This window comes from Triturus cristatus, chromosome 4_2 (assembly GCF_964204655.1).
Source record: "Triturus cristatus chromosome 4_2, aTriCri1.1, whole genome shotgun sequence".
Classification (NCBI taxonomy): Eukaryota; Metazoa; Chordata; class Amphibia; order Caudata; family Salamandridae; genus Triturus; species Triturus cristatus.
The window spans coordinates 737,137,426-737,157,034 of record NC_140586.1 but is presented as its reverse complement, the minus strand read 5'-3'; the positions used below and the strand labels follow the sequence as shown (position 1 = coordinate 737,157,034).

The 19,609-nt window shown below is 43.0% G+C and overlaps 1 protein-coding gene across 12 annotated transcripts in view; it reads left to right on the top strand.

Annotated features, from left to right (window-relative positions):
* The window catches only part of OSBPL9 (oxysterol binding protein like 9), a 1,355,357-nt gene that overhangs the window by 637,184 nt on the left and 698,564 nt on the right, over nucleotides 1-19,609 (top strand). For all 12 annotated transcript variants that reach the window (XM_085602637.1, XM_085602632.1, XM_085602635.1 and 9 more), the window contains 2 exons: nucleotides 4,337-4,366; nucleotides 14,746-14,796. In XM_085602637.1, coding sequence (XP_085458763.1) covers nucleotides 4,337-4,366; nucleotides 14,746-14,796 — 81 coding nt within the window. The remainder of the gene's footprint in view (nucleotides 1-4,336; nucleotides 4,367-14,745; nucleotides 14,797-19,609) is intronic.

Sequence of the window (19,609 nt, the reverse complement as noted above, 5' to 3'; positions counted from 1 at the left end):
TACAGTTCCCATGTGGTGGTTCTCAAAAAAGAGTTTCTAATCACACACTAGGGGACTGTCTCAAGTCCTATAACGATCTTTCAAGGAAGAACTTAAACAGGGGTACAGACATTTCTATCTTCAAAATGCTGCAGCTTTTCTCAAACTATTTTGGGCACATTTACTTGCCTCTATCATCTACTAGACGGTATCAGACCACAGGAGGTAGCCCATAAACCACAGTGAGACTGGGGCGGTACATTATATCAAACAACAATGTCTCAATGTGGGATTCATTGAGAGGACAAGTTATGTCAAAGCAAACCGTACAATAGAGAACTTATTAGAGGAATAAATCCACATAGGGAAGACACAGGGAGACGGAGGATGTAGAGAAATATATTTGAGAATGTTCAACACATGATGGACTTATTACGTCATATGTACATATCATATGGACGAGAAGCACTGCGTGACAATTAATGGCAATGTAACCAACAAAATACTGTGCACAAGTGCTCGTGAAAATTGTGACAGCGCAAGTGACACATGAAGTGGTATGTACAGCGGTGAAAAAGACGCAACAGAAAGAACAATGGTACATTAAATCTGGCGGAGTTAGGGCATTCACACAATTAATGTTGGAATTTTTAATGAACAGTAGAGCAAATGCCCATGGTCAAAAGGGCGCCAAAAGTAACGCTGTTGAAGTCGACGGCGTTTCGGCCTGTAACAATCTAGGCCAAATCTATCATCTACTAAGCAGACCATCGCATGTAGTGTTTGGGACTTCCACCATGCTTCACTATGCAAAACAATCAAATAAGGGCATCAAAAACAGATACTTTCAAAATTCAGTAAAATAATTTACAAGTTCACTTCAGGTGTCATTCGGTAAAGTGTGCTTTGTTATTAAAAGAGGAAGATATTGAGATCAGAGCTGTAATCTCATCTGTGGGGGGTACCGTTACTAATCAATACAAAAATCCAATGGACATAGGAACAGTGATTTTATTAAATCAGTCTGTGGCCTTCAACTCCATTAACCGTATTAAACTAGTAAGTGGATTGAAAGCTGACAAACATCACATTCCCAACAGTTCGCTGAACTCAGCCATGTATACAAGAATCAATATGTAGCTCACTCGCCATTGCTGTTCAACATATACCTAAGACACCTGACGATTTTAACAGGTAATCTTTCTGACATTACATGTATGCAGACAAGACACCACGTTAGCTGCATTTGAAGTACGATTTATGTAGTAGGTTATGGTAATTAACATTACAGTCTCATGAACCAGAATATGCTACAACTAATCCCTCTGAAACATTTCCAATTAAGTGATGACTGATCTTAAGATTTAACGCGATTGGCGCTAGGCCGATGACTTGCACGGGTCAAATGTAATTGACATTATTGAATTAATATGGGTTTGATTGTCAATGCAATTTCATGCCAGGACGGAGATCAAGAGCTCTTTCAATCAACTCTACAGCAGTTGGAGGCTGCTATCATAAATGGTTTTAACAAACACAGGAACAATAGTAAATGGAATTGTATTGTCTAATTTAGACTCCTGGGTTTAAACTGCAAACCCAAGGTAACAAGCATTTGCAATGCAACAGGTCCCGCATTTACGCGAGTTTAACCTATTGGCATTGTAAATGACAATGCCTTTTATATATGTTTTAAAAACAGAAACGAAAATAAAAGGCATTGATATTTGCAATGTCAATAGCTCAAACTCGCCTAAATGCGAGACCTATTGCATTGCAAATGCTTGCTAAAGATTGGAGTGTTGAGAGCGCATTTCCATGATGTTGGTGTTGTACCTGTAAGCAGAACTTCATGACTACAGATATTGTAGTAACAGCTGTAGTTGCCCACAAGCCCGTACAATTATGCTTAATATTCTGAATTGTTGTGAATTTGTCCTTTCAGTAGGATCATCCCAAACTTTTTTGTTTGGCCCGTCACCCGAACCCTGTTTTTACTGGGTATAGAACTCAGTGCACTTTACACCTACTAACCAGTAAAATAATGCTTGTGCTGCTCCATTCAACATGGTAAAATTGGAGTACTCCTTATTGGCATATTTAACTCAACTACAAGTCCCTAGTATATTGTACCCGCAGTGTACATAGAGCCTGTAAGTTAAATACCAGTGATCAGCAGCACTCGTACCAACCACCACAGTGACAGAGTAAAGCATGTCTCCAGGCCTACCACAGTAGGCTGGCTGGAGTTTTACACTGCTAATTTGACCTGTCAAAATAATCCCCTTTGACAGGCCTAAACAGTCCTTTTAAATATTAATAAGTCACCCCTATGGTAGGCCTTATTGCCCATAGGGTAGGTTGTATGGTGTATATAAAAGTAGGATATGTATGATGTTTGATATTACATATGTCCTCACAGTGAAAAGGCATAAACCTATCTTTCGCTGGTTTACATTATAACACCCTATAATGCCAATTGTGTGGAGGTGTTGTCCCCCCTTGATAGGCACGCCAGGAGGCTGTGCTTCATGCCCGTGGGGGTACTTTATGGGGGCCTCCCGGCCACATGCAGATCACACCTGGCCTTGCCTCCCTTTTTGTCCTTCTAGTCAGCCAGGCACTAACCCCAGTGGGAGGGAGTTTTGCCTCAGAACTGGTTTAGAGTGACCCCCGGGGTGAGGGTGGAAGCATCCTCTTTGACCATAGTGTTAAATCCTGCATGAATATCACATCCTCCCTGACAGATCTGCTAAAGTTTTGCAAATAACATTTGGGGACACTTCAAAGGAGGGACACTGAATGCCAAAACACTGTGTGTATCCACTGTTTGCTGAAAGCTCAGCTTTGATTTTACCAGATGTCTATCTCTTAGTTTGTTGGGGTACAGGAACTGTCTAAAACTGAATTCCACTGTTAGATTTAGAATGACACTAGGCTTACCATAGTACACGCCTCACACACACACTCCCAGACCTTTGAGCCAAAGTTTAGTGGGGCGAAGATTTTGGTCATCTTGAAAATGCCCAAAGTGGGTAGGGTTAGCCCCGGGAACCGTTAACCCATTGGTTAGGGTGTCCACAAAGGTCATTCATAATAACTAGCTTGTGCCAGGCATTAATGTGACAACTCCAAGCCCCCACTTCAGGATGCTTCTGGACCACTGAAAGATTGGAAGTGGACTAAACTTGCTCTCTGAGATCTTAGACCAGCCTAGAAGACTGTACCTGTTCTCCCTCTTCTACCCAGGACAAAGAAGTGGACTCCAAGTATCATAAAGTTGGCCTCCTTTTCAAGCTATGGGGCTACAACAAGCTCCAAGAGATATTTCCCACAACAGTCTAGCGTATTGGTTGCAACTGGTCCTGGACTGGACTCTGACTCCCACCCAGTGAGTCTAAGTACTTCCCCAAACATCCTGAGGGGCTTTAGAAGTGTACTCCAGTGGTGGATTGAGGCTTAAAGGATCATAGTCAAAAGGTAAAATCCTTGATCAGGGTGAAACTTGTTAGTGTATCTGTTCAATGCTCAAGCGGTCCTGTTTTGCCACGACTAACGACTATTATTGGCACTTTGGGCTTGTTGGCAGTATTTCTGCTTAAAACTGTAAAAATTCATATCCGCGGTTCCCCTTATTGGATTATTATTTATTTGGTGTCATTTTGTTTATTACATTTTGCTGTGTTTCTAACTCATTTTGGGATTTTTATTGTTTTGCATTTCCACTTTATTGCTGTTTTAGTACTGCATAAATACTTTACACATTGCTTCGGAGTTAAGCTTGTCTCCTCTGTGCTATAGCTACCAGGGGATTGAACTAAATTAGTGACTTTAGTGGTTCACCTTGATAGGGATTGTGATTATCACTTGAGATGGGTACTTATCTCCCTCAACTAATAACCCAATTTCTTACATGAATCTTATTAATTTTTTATGCTGGCTAAAATATATTCATACTGGGGCTTGCTGACCTCTGCATCCCAACAACCCTAAATATGGGCATTTATGGACTATCATTACGAGAATCACTGTGCTGAGTAACTAACACTCTCTAAATGCACCATAGCTGCAATAAAAATCTACTTTTAACTCTTCTAGAAGCTGTTTATTGTCAGACAATAGCTTCAAACTTCATCATCCCACGTTGGGGATTTTAGGTTCAGTGGCTAGTGGTAAACATGCAAGTTAATATCTCTTTTATATTGCTTTTAGCTGTAACAATGGATGTGTTATAAAACATTGTTTACTAATGCAATCATGTTAAATATTGAAATTGCAATAATATTTCAGAAAATCTCCTTATGAAAGGCATGATTTTACCACTTTGACTGTACATCTGTTATATTTTATTCAACAGAAAATTGAAACTCTCAAGGAGACAACATGTGTAAGTTTCTTTAAATCATTTATTTGTTGTAACATGTTAGAAGTTTCTGAAAATATTTGCCTTTCAACAGCAATTTTGATTCCTAGGATTGCTCCTTGCTCCACATTACTTGTTACTGTGTGGTTGAACAACGCATTTTCAAAGTATGTCTGCTCTGAGAGGAACTGGGGCCAGGAAGATCATTCACACTGGAGAGGAAGTAGTAGTAGAAAAATTATTCACATAACAGTACAGATCCCATTTAGCTACACCTCTTCCTCAGAGACCTACAGCAGAACATATTTGTTATGGTCTGGATAAATGGCTTATGCTCCCTTTTTCTTCTATACTTCCTCTCTACTCTGTCTTGCTTTCTTGGCTTTGACTCATCTCTTTTTCTTCACTCACCCAAACTACCTCTCTAAAACCTCTTTAATCTTATACCCCCAGCCCCTACCCCCTGACTCTCTTGTGCTCCTTTCTCTCACCTTTGAATTTCCCCTTTCTCTCTCTTGCATCCGTCTCCAACATTTTATTTCTGCTTGTTCTACTCTCCCTCCTTTGATGCCTCTGTTTCTCTGCTCCTTAACCTTTGCACTCTCACCTTTCCCTCCTTTCACTTTTTATCTTTCTCTCCTCCAACGCTCTCCTCTTCCTCCCTATGCTTCATTTCACCACATACTCTCATTCTATTCTTCTTCCATCTCCCCTGCTGCCATTTGATTTCTCTTTTGTCTTACTTTGTATTTCCTCCACTGCAAAGTGAAGACTCTTCACAGACCTTTTTTTCCCTTTTCTGTAGTGTTCATTCTGTATTTCTTATTTAATTTTTGTATTTCCAATAGTTGCATAATTAATCATTGCCAGTTTCTCTTCTCCCTCACTTGATGCGTTTTTTTAGCTGTTCTAAACTGTTAAGCTTCTGGTGTTATAGCGTGTTAACATATTGTTTGTCAATGCATAATTGTATTATTACAGACTATCAGTGAAAAACGCTACTGCAGTTGTTAGCGGACTGTGCATTAAAGCCCCTAAAAATCACATTTACATTCAGTAGTGCAAAAAGCAGAAAGGCAGAGTCTTTTGTCAAGATAAGTCCCTCCACAAATGAGACTGATTAGACTAATGTCCAATATAGAGTAACATATTATTTAAAAAAATGACACCTCTCAATAACCGAACATCTCAGCCCCCTCCTGACTTCAGGTTTTTTGCAGTTGGAACTATACTGCAGTTTCTTTCATGATGTTATTAATGATTTTTCACTTGCTGCTTGTGCTTAACTGCAAGGAATTTCTTGATGTCCTCTTGGCTTTATTCACCGTCTGTGTTGTTAGCCTGCATTGCATCAGTGTGCATATGCTGTGAGTAGCTGTTTATTAGCCATAGTCCCACATCCCCCAGGGCAAACAGTTTCATGTAAATAAATCAAACCGTGCCAGTAATTAGGGATACGTTTGTATCTGCTTGGTGTGAACAGCTACAAACTATCGAGCTTCCAGAGCCCATTATGGAAGAGTAGAAGAGAGAAGTTAGAACAAAACGTAACTAAAAACCTTCAGAGTCTCGTGACTCAATGCGCCTATGCCTATTTTATATGCTCCCAAAGAGCATATGTTATGTTCTAATTTTTGTAAGGGGCATGGCTGTCCCAGCAAAGGGGCCTCCCAGCTTTTTATCTCAAACAGACAGAGGTGCGGGGAGGGTAGCAGAAAAAGGAAGCAGATTACTTAGGAAAGAGATGTGTTTTTATAGCCTTTCAGAATGACACAATTTTGCATGCTTATGAGGCTCACAAGGATGGAATTCCAGAGATTTGGAGCAAGAACGCGAAAGGAGCATCCTCCTGCCCTGGCTCTTAAGCCGAGGAACAGATGCCAGGTGCTGACCAGAAGAGCACCGCTGGCGGATGTGTGTATAGGGCGTGAGAAGATCGGCTAAAATATCGGGTGATTGGGCGTTCAGGATTCTTTTCTTCCCTGGAAGCCAGTGTAATCTGCTGATGAAGTTCGAAATAGAGCAGGTTCTTAGCAGGCCCAAGAGCATCCCGACATCAGCGTTTTGTGCTCTTTGTGGGCGATGGATCTCTGCTCTATTGGCCCCTAAGTACAAAGAGCTTGCGTAGTCCAGCCTAGACAGTACAGTGGCCTGGATAATAATCTGGTGGGTGTCAACATTGAAAAAACCCAGCAGAGGTTTAAGACCATGTAGGAGCCCAAAGCAGACTTCCGCCTTTGTTTGAGCCTGGAAGGTCAATGCACAGTCAATCCATACACCCAGGTTTTTAACTGTCTGTTTGGGGGCAGGCGGGAAGCCTAGGGTGGACGGCCACCAGAACTCACTCCACAGATGAGTGTTTTTGCACACCAACAGGATCTCAGATTTGCTGGCATTCAATTGAAGACAGTTAGATGTTATCCAGTCCGCAATAGCTGTTAAATCATCTTTAAATTTGAATGCGTCCTTTGCGGAGTTGTCAGATAACGCGACCACTAACTGTGTGTCATCGGCATAGGAGACTACAGTTAGGCCCCTGTCCTTAGTGACAGCTGCTAGGGCTTGAATGTAGATATTGAATAGAGTAGGGCTCAATGCAGTGCCTTGAGGAACCCCTTGGCGCACAGCGTGCCTCTGGGAACAGAAAGGGGGGCAATCACTTGAAAGGATCTCTCAGATAGAAAGGAGGAGAGTAAACCCAGGGCCGAGCCACCAATGACAATATCTTCTAAGCGCTGCAAAAGGATCGGATAGGACACCGTATCAAATGCAGCGCTCAGGCCCAGGAGGATCAGTGCCGAGGCTCGTCCTGCATCCAGTGAGCTCGGCAGATGTTTGTATCAGCCAGAATGGAAGTTTTGGTGCTGTGTCGTGGACTGAAGCCATTTTGAGAGGGGTCTAGCAGATTGTTGGCTTCAATGAAGATAGTGAGAATGAAGTTGATGTAAGGTTCGGTGACCTTAGGTAAAGGAGGGAGGAGAGAGATATTGCAAATGGTGTACATGACTTCTTGGGAGAGCGCAGGAAAAGCGGAGAGTGAAAAGGCGGCGCTAAACTGAGATGGGGGGGGGCCTGCTTTGATTGCAGTGTGGGGAAGTGTTGTGTAAATGTCCTCAACCTTCTTAAAAAAGAATGCGGCCAGTGCCTCGCATTTCTGATTGGAGGAGAGTGGAGATGTGTTAGGTTGCCCTGAAGATTTGAGGTCCTTAAGCAAGGAGAAAATACATTTTGCAGGATTGCTGCTATTTTTACTTTTATCTGCAAAATAATTAGCTCTTTCTTTCTGAATGGATTGATGGTACTTTTTGATGACCACCCGATATTGTACTTTCAGGGTTGGGTCATATTGCCGTCTCCATGCCCGTTCCAGGGCTTTGCAAGTTTTCCTGGCCTGGGCCAGCGTATCGTTGAACCACAGGCTCGACTGGGTTCTGCGACTGTGAGACAACTTGGCGGAAATAAGAGTATCAAGGGAATGCGTGAGCCAGTTAGACAGGATGCTTTCTGCCCTATCAGGGTTATCTGGAAGGCTAAGTGTTTGACTTAGGAGAAGGTCGCGAAAGTGGTCAGCATCCAATTTATGCCAGGGGTGCTTTAGAACAGGTTTCAGTGGGACATCCTGTGGAGGACCTACTCCATGTAATGTTATAGATACCAGATAGTGGTCCGACCAACTGATCGGGAAGGGCGGGCTAAATATGAGGGCAGGTAAATTGGAAAAAATACGGTCCAACAAATTCCCTGCTGAGTCTGTACGATTCGGGACGCGTTGCGTTAGTTGGAAGGCAGCAAGGTCCGCTAGGAAATTACAAATCTCACTGTCTTTGCTCGCTTCTAAGTGCAGATTGAGGTCCCCAATAATATTGAAATTAGCCGATCTGGTAGCTAGTAGGCCGGACGCAGTGATTAGGGCTTCCCTAAAGTCTTTGTAGGGCTCTGGGGGGCAGTAGATCAAGAGCCCAGACAGAGTGAAGTTGCGTTGAGGGGAATTTTGAAAAGTGCACATTCACAGTCCACAATGACCTCCTTAGTCAAGTTGGAGGTCTAGCCAGTTTTAAAAATATTTGCAGTGCCACCACCCGAGTTCAGGGTCCTAATAGTATACCCCTGGGGCAGAGCCAAACTTGGCTCTGCCTCTGTATTTGCAATAAGCCATGTCTCTGTAAGTAAGAGGGTATCAAGAATCTCATCCTGGATTAAGTCAAACACTTCAGCGAAGTGTTTAACGAGCGAACAGCAATTTAAGTTAAGGAACTTGACGGTGTGCGGGGAAGAAGGTATAGAAGTTGCGGCTGCTAATGAGCTAAAACTGCAGTGTGTGCAAATGAGGGACCATCTAGAGGGTCTGGTGTGCACATTGAGATAATCACAGTTCTAATAGCAACTAGATTGTCCAGTGAATACGACCCTTTTATGGGGCACGAATCGGCAGCATGTCTGGCGACTGGTGTTGTCCAGGTGCGGACGGCTGCATACGGGCTTGCCTTTGGCAATGACAGAGCCCGCACCTCTCAGGATGCCAGTCACACCTCCTAAGCTTCTACCACTTAAGAACATATCCACTCAGACACTGTCTTAGTTCCCCTTGTCCAGAAATGTAAGACCTTTTCCTGCTTGATGCTCAATAAGGACGTGTCCTCACTAAGGCATATGGCTGGAGGTGATGGGAAATACAGTAGCCGTAGTTGCCCAATTTTCGCTTATTTGTGTCTGATCCATGTGTGGATACAATCCATCCAGTCTGAAATATTCCCCACAAATACCACAGTGCTATCAGGGCATCCATTCAAATTTGTCAAATTAGAAGTAAACTGGCAGGCCCTCTTCATCATTGCAGATACCGCTTCAGGTACGATTCCCAACAGTTCGGCCAACACAAGCTTTATGGCCTGATTTGGAGTGTGGCTGAGGGGTTACCTCATCCCAAACATGACAGATATCTCGCCCACCATAGCACTTGTAATAGGGTGGACAGGATATCATTTAGGGTTATGACAAATTAACTCTCCGTCAATTTCTAAATCAAGCGCTTAGTTTGGCACACAATGCCTCTGGGTAGCTCCACCAGGATGCACAGAATTCCCAGGTGAATGCCTCTCCTTAGATTGTCCAAGTTTCTAATAAAGTTGTATCCTTGCTTGTAGCCATATTAGATTGTCCAAGGTTTTTAATAAAGTGTTATCCATGTAGCCATATAATTATCCCTGAAAGACTGTGCCTTCCAGACTTTCGGCACCATTTCAATCTTTTTCTTTTGCTGCGATATATGTTTATTGAGTTTCTAAATATCACAATACAAACAGGCATGCTTCGTCATGCATGGGATACAAAATGGAAGTCCCTAGTAGAAGAAAGACAATCAATCAGTGAATTTTAAAGCGCGCTACTCAACCATGAGGGTCTCAAGGCGCTGACACTACAATTATGTGATGTAAGCACTATATCCAAAACGAGTGAAAGGCAAGCACAAAAGCCATGCACCACGGCAATAAGCACGCATTGCTGAACAACTAAACGGCTAGAATAACGGGTAACTAGTAGAACTGAGGGTCATCAGCATGACTAGGAGGGAGCGAGTGGAAGGGAGGAAAAAGGTGGAGGGGGAAGCATGGGGGCCAAAGAAGAGAAAAAAGCGACATGCAATTTAACCGGTTGGGCGGAGCATGGAGGAAGGGGAGGTGGCTGAGATACTGGGAGTCGGCCTGTGTCTGCATTCATTTCAGTCTTAAGACTCTTCTTGACACTGATCTCCATTGCATCGAGTGTGATCTGAGCTGTCAAGATCCCGCCTGTTAATATTTTACAGTTTCTCTGCACAAAGGTATACCCACAGTCACAATTGTCTCACTAAGGTTAGTGTTCAGGGTCTGAATTGAACGCATGAGTCTGTTAACCTTCAGATAGCTCCAGTTTCTCAAGAGTCTCACCAACTGTGCATCTCCTGGCAGTTTTCACTGCAACCCCTATAAGGTTAAAGAAATCTTCTTTCCCTTTCTTCTTTGCCATCATAATGCTCAGCTACTGCCAATAACAGTAGGACAATTTGAGGTAACAAGAGGGGGCTGCAGGCAGGGAGATAGCCTCCCAGAGGGTCGATTGAAGCTGTACCGTCTGTTCCTGATGTCTTGGAGGCGCCAACTGCAACAGGCATGCAGTGCCTCTCTGGCTCATCCTCTGCCATTCTTTCTTCCCCTAGCACCTTGTACAACCCAGTGGTTATTGCTGACTGCTAAATATTACTTTTATGCCTCTCACTGGCTTCCCAATCTAGCAACGCAACAGTGTTTGATCCAATACGACCTAGTAGTGGGGATGGATCAATTTCAAAACCCAATAATACTCACTGGCTTCCCGGCATCTGTACCACAGACACCATTCCAGCTGCTGTGGGTCTCACGCTCACTGTAGGGGTCTTCAGTGAACTTTGAGTATTACTACTCAACCATGCTCACCACTAATCACAGGCCTGTGTCCTGTTAAGAGCCTCTGTGGGTATTGTGCTGCCCCAACACTCTGCGTAACAGCCCTTTGTGGGTCCACTGACATTGTACCCACATACGGTGCGGGGCAAGCAACCTAGTACAGCGGTTTGCACAGGTCAGCTGAGGAACAGGGTCTGGCATAGAGTGCCAAAGATTTGTAACCATCTTGGACCCATACTGCCACGCCCGCGTCATACAACTAAACTAGAAGCTATAAAGGCAAAAGGGAGAAAATGTTCAGTGTTAAATGTTTAGCAGTCGTCAATACCCGCTTGGTTGTACAAGACCAGAAGGACACTTCACAAATTTTACCAGCGATATCGTTGCACCCCTCATCAACGCCAGCACCTTCATCTTCCTCAGAAACTTTAACTTTCACCTAGAAGATCACGCCAATCCAAACTCTATGACCCTTCTAGGAAAGCTCTGAAACTCCAGCCTCACCCAGAATGTTACCAAACCTACCCACTTCCGGGACATTTTTAGACCCGAATTTCTCCTCTATCAGCAACATCACAGTCGACAAGCCAGCCACTGTGACCTGGACAAACCACACCCTTGTCAGTTTTAGCATACCCATGATCACCATGTCCACCCCCTGCAGCTTGAAAAGCATTACAGGAGGGGACTGTACTTCTGCCCTCTCCACGTGCCTGCTTCCGCACACCAGCAATTTATCTGCGACTTCACTGCATGCTCCAACACCCTGGCGAAACTAAAGCACAACCAAACTGCAAGAGCCCCACCACATGCCAGCTGGTACACAGAGGAACTCGGGCTGACACCACAGAAAGGAATTGGCGCACAAATGGAGAACAAGTCAAAACACCATGGATAAAGACTTCTTCAAATCAGCCTTAAAAGGCTACCACCAACAGATACGGAATACCAGCATACAGCCTTCGCAGACGTAAACAACGCTGGCACAGAAAGTAGCAAGGAAATCTTCACCTTCATTACATATTTCATCATACCTCATGCTGCCTCCAGCGACATCACCTCCTCGGAATACCTTTGCAACAAGCTTTCAGTATTCTTCTGCATAAAAATCGCCACTGTATACCACATCTTTGACCTTCAACCTGACCCCGTCTTAAGTCAACTTCCCATTATGGGTAAAGAGTAAATGCTGACCTCGTGGCCCACCGTCACCACAGTCGAAACTGCCAGTACCATGGGGCCCGAGTGGACGGTCTTCATCTGATCCTTACCCCCACACGCCTTAATCCAAGGCATCCTACTGATCAGCACTAACACTCATCCTCATTGCCTCCATTGATTCAGCCACATTCCTGGACACCTGAAAACATGTCACTATCAAGCCCATCGGCAGAAACTATCCACTGACCCATCCACGCTCTCCAACTACAGACCATCTCCCTCCTACCGCAACCGGTCAAAGTTTTAGGGTAACTTTGTGAACAGATACCCCACCAACCACCACTCCTCAGCACAACACAGTCCAGATTCAGGTGTAACCACTCTACGGAAATAGCACACATCATTCCACGGATGATATCCGGATGATCCTTGACAGAGGCGACACCGCAGCCCTCATTCTCCTGGACCACTCTGCAGCTTTTGACACCATCTCAAACCTCATCCTCACCAGACGCCTGCATAAGAATGGCATCGAAGGACCACCTATTTGCTGGATCTGCTTGTTCTTAATGGATAGAACACAAACTGTCACCCTGGTACCTAACTCTTTGGATGACCTTAAACTTATCAGCGGACTGTCTCAAGGTTCATTGCTCAGCTCCATCCTCTTTAACACACACACAATACCTCTCGCCAATGTCTTCCGCACACACTAACTACATCCGCATCCTATCCTATGCTGACAACACACAACTTATACTCTCCCTCTTGGACAAAACCCCCAACACAAGAAACAAGTTGATCGCTGCATGAACGGAATGGATAAAAACCAGCAGTCTCAAGTTAAGCACCGACCAGCAAGAAGTTGTGATCTTCAGCAAGAACACTTCGTAATGGGACTGCAACTGTCAGTTGAACTCGGATGCACACCCAGCACCCACACCAGGAACCTCTGAATCATCATCATCAACATCAAACTGGACATGACTGCACAAGTCATCGCAGTCACTGCATCCTGCTTTCACACCCTGAAGATGCTAAGAAAGATCTTCAAATGGCTCCCAAGCAATACCAGAAAAACTGTCCCTCATGCCCTAGTCACCAGCAAGTTAGACTACGGGAACCAGTGCCAGTATCACCAAGCAATTAACCAGAAGACTATAAACCACCCTGGACTTGACAGCTATACTCATTGTCAAACTCCCACACAGACATTATTCCACTCTCCCCACAGCTTAGGCCCCACCTACCTGAACAGTTGCATCTCCCTCCACCAACCACCCAGATACCTCTGCTCCACAGGACTCCTACTCGCGCTCATCATATTCATACATAGAACCAGATCAAGAGGATGTGCTTTCTCTTTCATTGCTCCTAAACATGGTACGATTTCCCATTCCACATCGGAGCCTTCTCCTCTCTTCTTGAATTTTGCTAGAAGTTGAAGACCTGGCTTTTCAGTTAACCAACCGACCCTAGACAGGCCTAAGCCACGCATCTGCTCAGCACAAGATACCCACCCGGTTGATTGTGTGCTTTACAAATACACATAACATAACAAGTGCATATTATCATAGATTCTATATCTCACATGTTTTTATCATAAAATTCCTGAGTTTGATTTAATTCCATTTATGTTTATTTTCATGCTTGGGTTTTGGCAACATGGCTGTCAAACATGTATTGCTTAAATATGCTTAGAGAAGGGGTTTGAGTCATCCTCTATCAACCGTTGGATTTAGCCTTTGTCACAAAATTCTCAGCTTAGCCCAGTAGAATGCTATTGGTTGTTTGTTTATTCTTTCTCTTTTACGTGAATGGTTGGATTCAAATCCATGAGTGACAGCTATTTGCTCTTTTCCCCATCTTGCTGACTCATATGTATCGCTCTAGTGTGCTAACCCAGTATTAGCACATTAAATCCAGACATATTGTATTTGCCAATGCTTGTTTCCTTTAAAGTGGCTTTTTAGTCAACCTTTTTTCCCACGGATTGAAAATGGAGTTTACCATCCGTGTTTGAACCTGTACTTAAGTTCCTGGCCACTCAAATCTTATGAAAGTATCCAACCAATTACATTTCTCTATAAATTAAGCAGTGTAGCTCAGCAAATATCATGCGATCAATTCATGTGATATTTTTCTTAGACTGATAAAAATTGCATTCTTTACTTACTTCTGAGAAACACCTTGAGGGCCCTGATTTACAAAGTCAGTGTACTGCAGTAAATAAAATGAAGAGTAAGCGTCCATTTTCACTACTTATCAAAAGCACCGTCTAGTATATCTATACCACTAAGCACCAAGTTGGCATTCAGAAAAGATATTTGAAAGCAGTTTCTTGTTGTGAATGGATGTCTGTACTGCATTTTCCACTCTGCATTAGGAAGTAATTGTATGTCTTCTGTACCTCCTAGTGCTGGAGGAGAGAACAGGTGGGAAATTGTCCTAGGAGGAACAATATATTTCTTGGCAGCAGTCTATTTTCGAAAAGGATACCATCATCTTAATTGTATCCCCTCTTGTGTAAATGTTGAAGCTACTATTCCCCAAGTTGCCACTAGACTATTTGTAATCATCTTGGTCTGATTAATTCAATAATCCATACAACTGTTTATACTCACCCTCATACAAAATGCGAACTAAACAACTAGTAATTCTATTGCCTTACTCTAGATCCAGGTGTATTATTCTGGTTCTAATGCATTTATGGCTTGTACATTCGAGAAGTTTAAAATCACATTTTTTTCAGCACTTATTGTGTGTTAAGTCATTACTAGTAAAGGGATGTTGTAACAAATCTGTTTTTATTTTTTATAGAGTATGGTAGAATCGATCAAGCACTGCATTGTGCTGCTGCAGATTGCTAAAGTAAGTCTTCTTTATCAAGACTATTAATTTCTTTTCATTTTCAATTGTTCCAGAAATTAACACACTTTTCTCCCATAAGGATACAAGAATGTTCTAAAAGTTAATATTATTCTCAACTTTTCTTATGTGGATACTGGTTTACTTGCCTTGCCATCTTTGTGTTAAATTTGAAATCCAGTTCACTCACTTAATTTTTTTCAAGCTTTGTAGAGCATTATTTCTCTGGGTAATTTTTCCAGAACTTTAAGGTTCTGCTTTTCTGATTTTAATAGCTTGGAAAAAAGTTGAATAGATTAGATTTGAATTTTACACTGTAGTATACTGAACGTCTGATGTTTAGACATCTATACTTAGCGCATAAAGGTAGTGGGGGGACCTAAAGGCATGTAACTTATTTGTTGCTGCCCTAGTCAACAGTTCATTTGTGCTTACTTTAAAGAAGTCTTCTAAATATACACATTGACTCCACAAACAAAGACAATTATAGAAAAATTGAGTTTTGGGTCGATAAAGTAGTAGACAAATAGATGGGGTGAACCAAGAAGGATTGAACTGTTTGTAAATGAATACACGGGAGTCATCTCTGTACAAGCAGGTTGGGTATCATGTTTTGCAGTTTTTCCATTGTATGTAAGAGTTTTAGAGCTCAGGTTTGTGGAATACTACTGACCAGTTGACATTCCAGAGAATCCATAGCGATAACCAATGATGTATTAACAGCATTTATGAATATTTTTGTAGGCTGACTAGGCCAGATGGACCTGGGCCAAAATAGACGTAAAGAGGTTTAAATTAATTTTGCTGTTCTGCTGAAACTCTTCTTTGCAAACTACAATCAGACACTATAGGAGATTCGGGGGCCCACTGCCTCCTCACAAAAAAGGTTTGTTAACTTTTCATTTTTTTTTGTTATGGAAACTTGTCCCTTTTAGGAAAACAAACTGAATTTGCAGGAAAAAAAAATGCTTTATTTAAAAACAACCCTAAACATGGTGGTCTGCTGACTCCAGCAGGCTGCCTGTAGCCAATCGCAGTGGGGCGCAATTTGCAACTTGCCTCATGCATATTAACGAGGTAGGTCTAATTGAGACCCACTGCGATTTACAATTTTGTGAACCGACCTATTAGTACATAGGTCATTTTGCAAAATTCACAAAAAGGCAGTGGGCAGTTTGCAACTACTTTTTCCAAATGAAAAATTTGTACATAAGGAGCATGGTTCTCTCCCTAAAAAAATCCTTGTACTAAACGTTGCACATTATAAGGATCAGTGTAATCTAATATAACCTAGAATCCTCATAAATATTCACAAACTGTGCGCTTTTCCCTTACAAAAGCCTGTAAACATCTCAATAATAAGCGTTTTACATATTTTAACGTTGCCTATGTAAGAGCCATTCTTGCCTTAGTTAATAGAATTAAAAACTTAGTTAATAGAAATAAAATTAAACTATTCATTGTTTAATAAAAACATGCCTCTTTTAAAGATATGTGGGCATGTCCCTACATAGGGAGTGTAGGGAACATCTTCAATAAAGGTGACTTAGAGTATGTCATCATAAGAAAGCAGTCTGTTTCAGCATTCTAAAATGCAGGGCAGTGACAGTTGACCTCAATTTAGTTTGAATGGCTGATTTGTAAGCAGATCTCCATTATTATATACTTACCATCTCTCCTGGGTCTCCAGGGAAAGATGTGCGGCTGTTACTGATCTTAATGATGAAACTCTTGATGGAGAACTAGAATTACAAGCAAGCACTTCTTTTACATCAATTTATCTTGACTAATATTCACAAGCTCTGAAAATAATTTATGATGGATACTTCTAACTGCAGATTTCTCACCTTAGAATACTGGACCTGGACGCTTTTTCCAGCAATACTCCGCTCTGCCACTCAATGGCAACATCCAGCTCCAGCTAGTTCCATGCCACTAATGAAGTGATGGGGTGGTGCTGGATGTGAATGCCACCACAGCATGCTGATGTCAGTTCCTTTCTTTCTACGCCTTTCAACATGGAGTCAGTGCTCCACTTCAAAGAAAATCCAGTGTCTTAGAGAATGATGTATCCTCTTAAAATTAAAGCTTTCAAACCATGGGCTAACTAAGAAAATGTTTCTGTCACGGATCTACATGAGGTATGTCTCTGATTTTTGGGCTCAGGACAGGACTGGTAGTTAAGCAATAGGTGTGCCCTCATGCACCCGAAGGCGATCCAGGATTGAAAAGGGAAGTTATACATCACCAAACATGAGAAGAAGTCGTGGCCCCGGCATAAATCTGTCTCCAGGTTGTGGCTGCCGACTCAGGCCTGCGAGCATTGGTGAAAGTGCTCCGGCAAGTCCAAATGCAGGCCAAAAAAGGTGAAGTCCAACTCAACCCCATCCCACAACTCCATATCTAAGTCGGAGGTGCAAGGGCTTCATGATACTGGTTGGTCCTGCTCTGGGTCAACAGTCTCGGAACAGATTCCCTAACTGATTCCAGTGCACCATGAGTTTCCAAGACCACCAGTGACTCCACAGCAGATCGAAGTCTTCCAAGAGACTATGCTACAGATTTTAAGCATGCCTTCAGACCCTAAGGAACCAGTAGGGCCTCAAGTCAGGTTCCTGCCATCTGACCCCCTTACGATCCATTCAGGTTCCTATGACTACTCTGGCTCCAAGACCTGCGCAGGGCCGCTCCTCATCAATGCTGGTACTGGAAGAGGATCTGGTGCAGATTACAATGTTTGACCTTGAACCGACTTAAGTTCGAACTCAACAGATGTCGTACTATGAAATTACCAAAGTGTAACAAGTCATCATACAGCCTGGCTGTACTAATGCCTCTGCCAAGAAAGACGCAGCAGCAGGGGCTCCATTTTCTTTTTTGCTCTTATTCTGAACAAGGCACACCAACAGAGGGAGATGATGATGGTGAGAGGAATGGTGATCAGCCCCCTCAATATTACGATTTCTACATCTACTTACAAGGGGCCAGTAGGCTCCATACCGCTTCTGATACAGGGTTGCGCTCACCATTTGGACCATCAATGGAAGAGTATGCACCATTTGCAGCAGTGGTTCAACGGGCAGCTGAATCCTGAAACTGCAGCTGCTTTCAATTAGGACCAAGACTAATTTCCTTATGGAAATTTTGCAGCTTGCTCGTACCAACCAGAGCTGAGCCCTAACTTCTCTTCAACAAGTCCTAACTAATACCTTGATGGGCTCCAAGACAAAATCCTCTTCTTGCCCACTGGTAAATAGGCAGGTGGTCAGACCTCACAAGCCCACTTCTGGCGATCCTAATTTTCCCACTAAGCCCCAAACCCCAGAGAGGTGGTTCTAGTTTAAGTCAGCAAGGTGAACTGCGATCCATTCCCCATAACGCCTCCAAACATGGAGTCCTCCTTGGCCAGCCTGGCATTAAGATCAATCAATTCAATCTGTCTGTTCTGTCTCTAAATACATACCCTCTGGGAAGCGACCAGCAAGATCTTGACAGTAGTTCCAGAAGATCGTGGGGCCTCTCTGGCTCCAAAAATTCATTATGGTCCAGTCTAGGCCATATGCATGTTTCATGCTGGCCTTGATACTATTGATTGCCTGGGAAGGACGGCTGACATCAGTGTTGTGCTCTTTCACCACGCATAGATGCCTTCCACTGGTTTTTCTGGAGAAGTAAATGCATCTTTCCTGAATGCTATTTGATGGCTCACGTCTTCATGGTGAAAAAAGAGGGTTCTACCCTGGAGTGCTTGAAGAATCGCAGACACACGGCACACTCCCTGAATCTCTTCACTCTACCCAAGCAGTTACCACATCAGTTCAGAAAAAACTTGGCTACACCTGGGGGCTGGCATATGGACAGCGACAGTCTCCCCAACTGCTGTGGCAGTAGTCCTTTCAAGGCCGGAAATGTGGGTCTGACAAGCAATGTGGAGGCAGGCAAGTGACTCAGTCCTCCCAGTCCCTTCCACTTCCTAGAATTCGGTACCTTCCCGGTCAACTACGCCAGGAATACTATATATGACAAGATCAGCCCTTATGCCTGTAGAACCTGGGCATTCAGCGTATACTCAAAACAATGATTTGCCTGGAATTGATTCATGCGAACCTTTGTACACTCTCGCCTTATAGATGCTTTTCATTAAACCAGAAAATTATAGTAACTACACATGTAGTGTAGTAATTTATCACATACATGGTGCATTAATCAAAGAAGGTGCACTGTGTCCCAAGGATGAAAAAACGCATAAAAGTGAGCAGGTGACAATTTTATGTCTTCATGAAGATCATGAACCACACCACGTGGGTTACACATGGAAATTTAAACCGGGCAACATCATTCTCCTTGATCATTTTTTCCACAGGATTGCTCTCTCTATATCTCTATCCTCCCATGGCCAGTGTCCAGATCCATGGGAAAGGCTGGCCTCATATGTATTGAGGACTTATTGACAGAGACTTAGATATTTTGTGGAAACCTGGGGCTTGGGGTAAAGCTCTTGGCCTGTTAGCCAGTCTTGCAAATATGCTCATATCTATCCATCTTTGGCCCTACTGTTCAGCTGACGAGACTCCTAAACTGATGGCGAGTTTACATGTTGTACCATGACGACAGCTGTCCTTCCTGATAATATTTACTATAACTCAGTGCTGGTGACTCAGCTTATGATTGGGGTTGGGGGTTGATATTGCTATGGCTTTATTTAGCTATGAATACGTTAATTTTTTCAGACATTATTATATTTTACTTCATTTAAGCTTTTTTCGTTGGGTTAGACCCCACTACCAAATTGTTAGAAACTCTGCAAAGCTCTCAT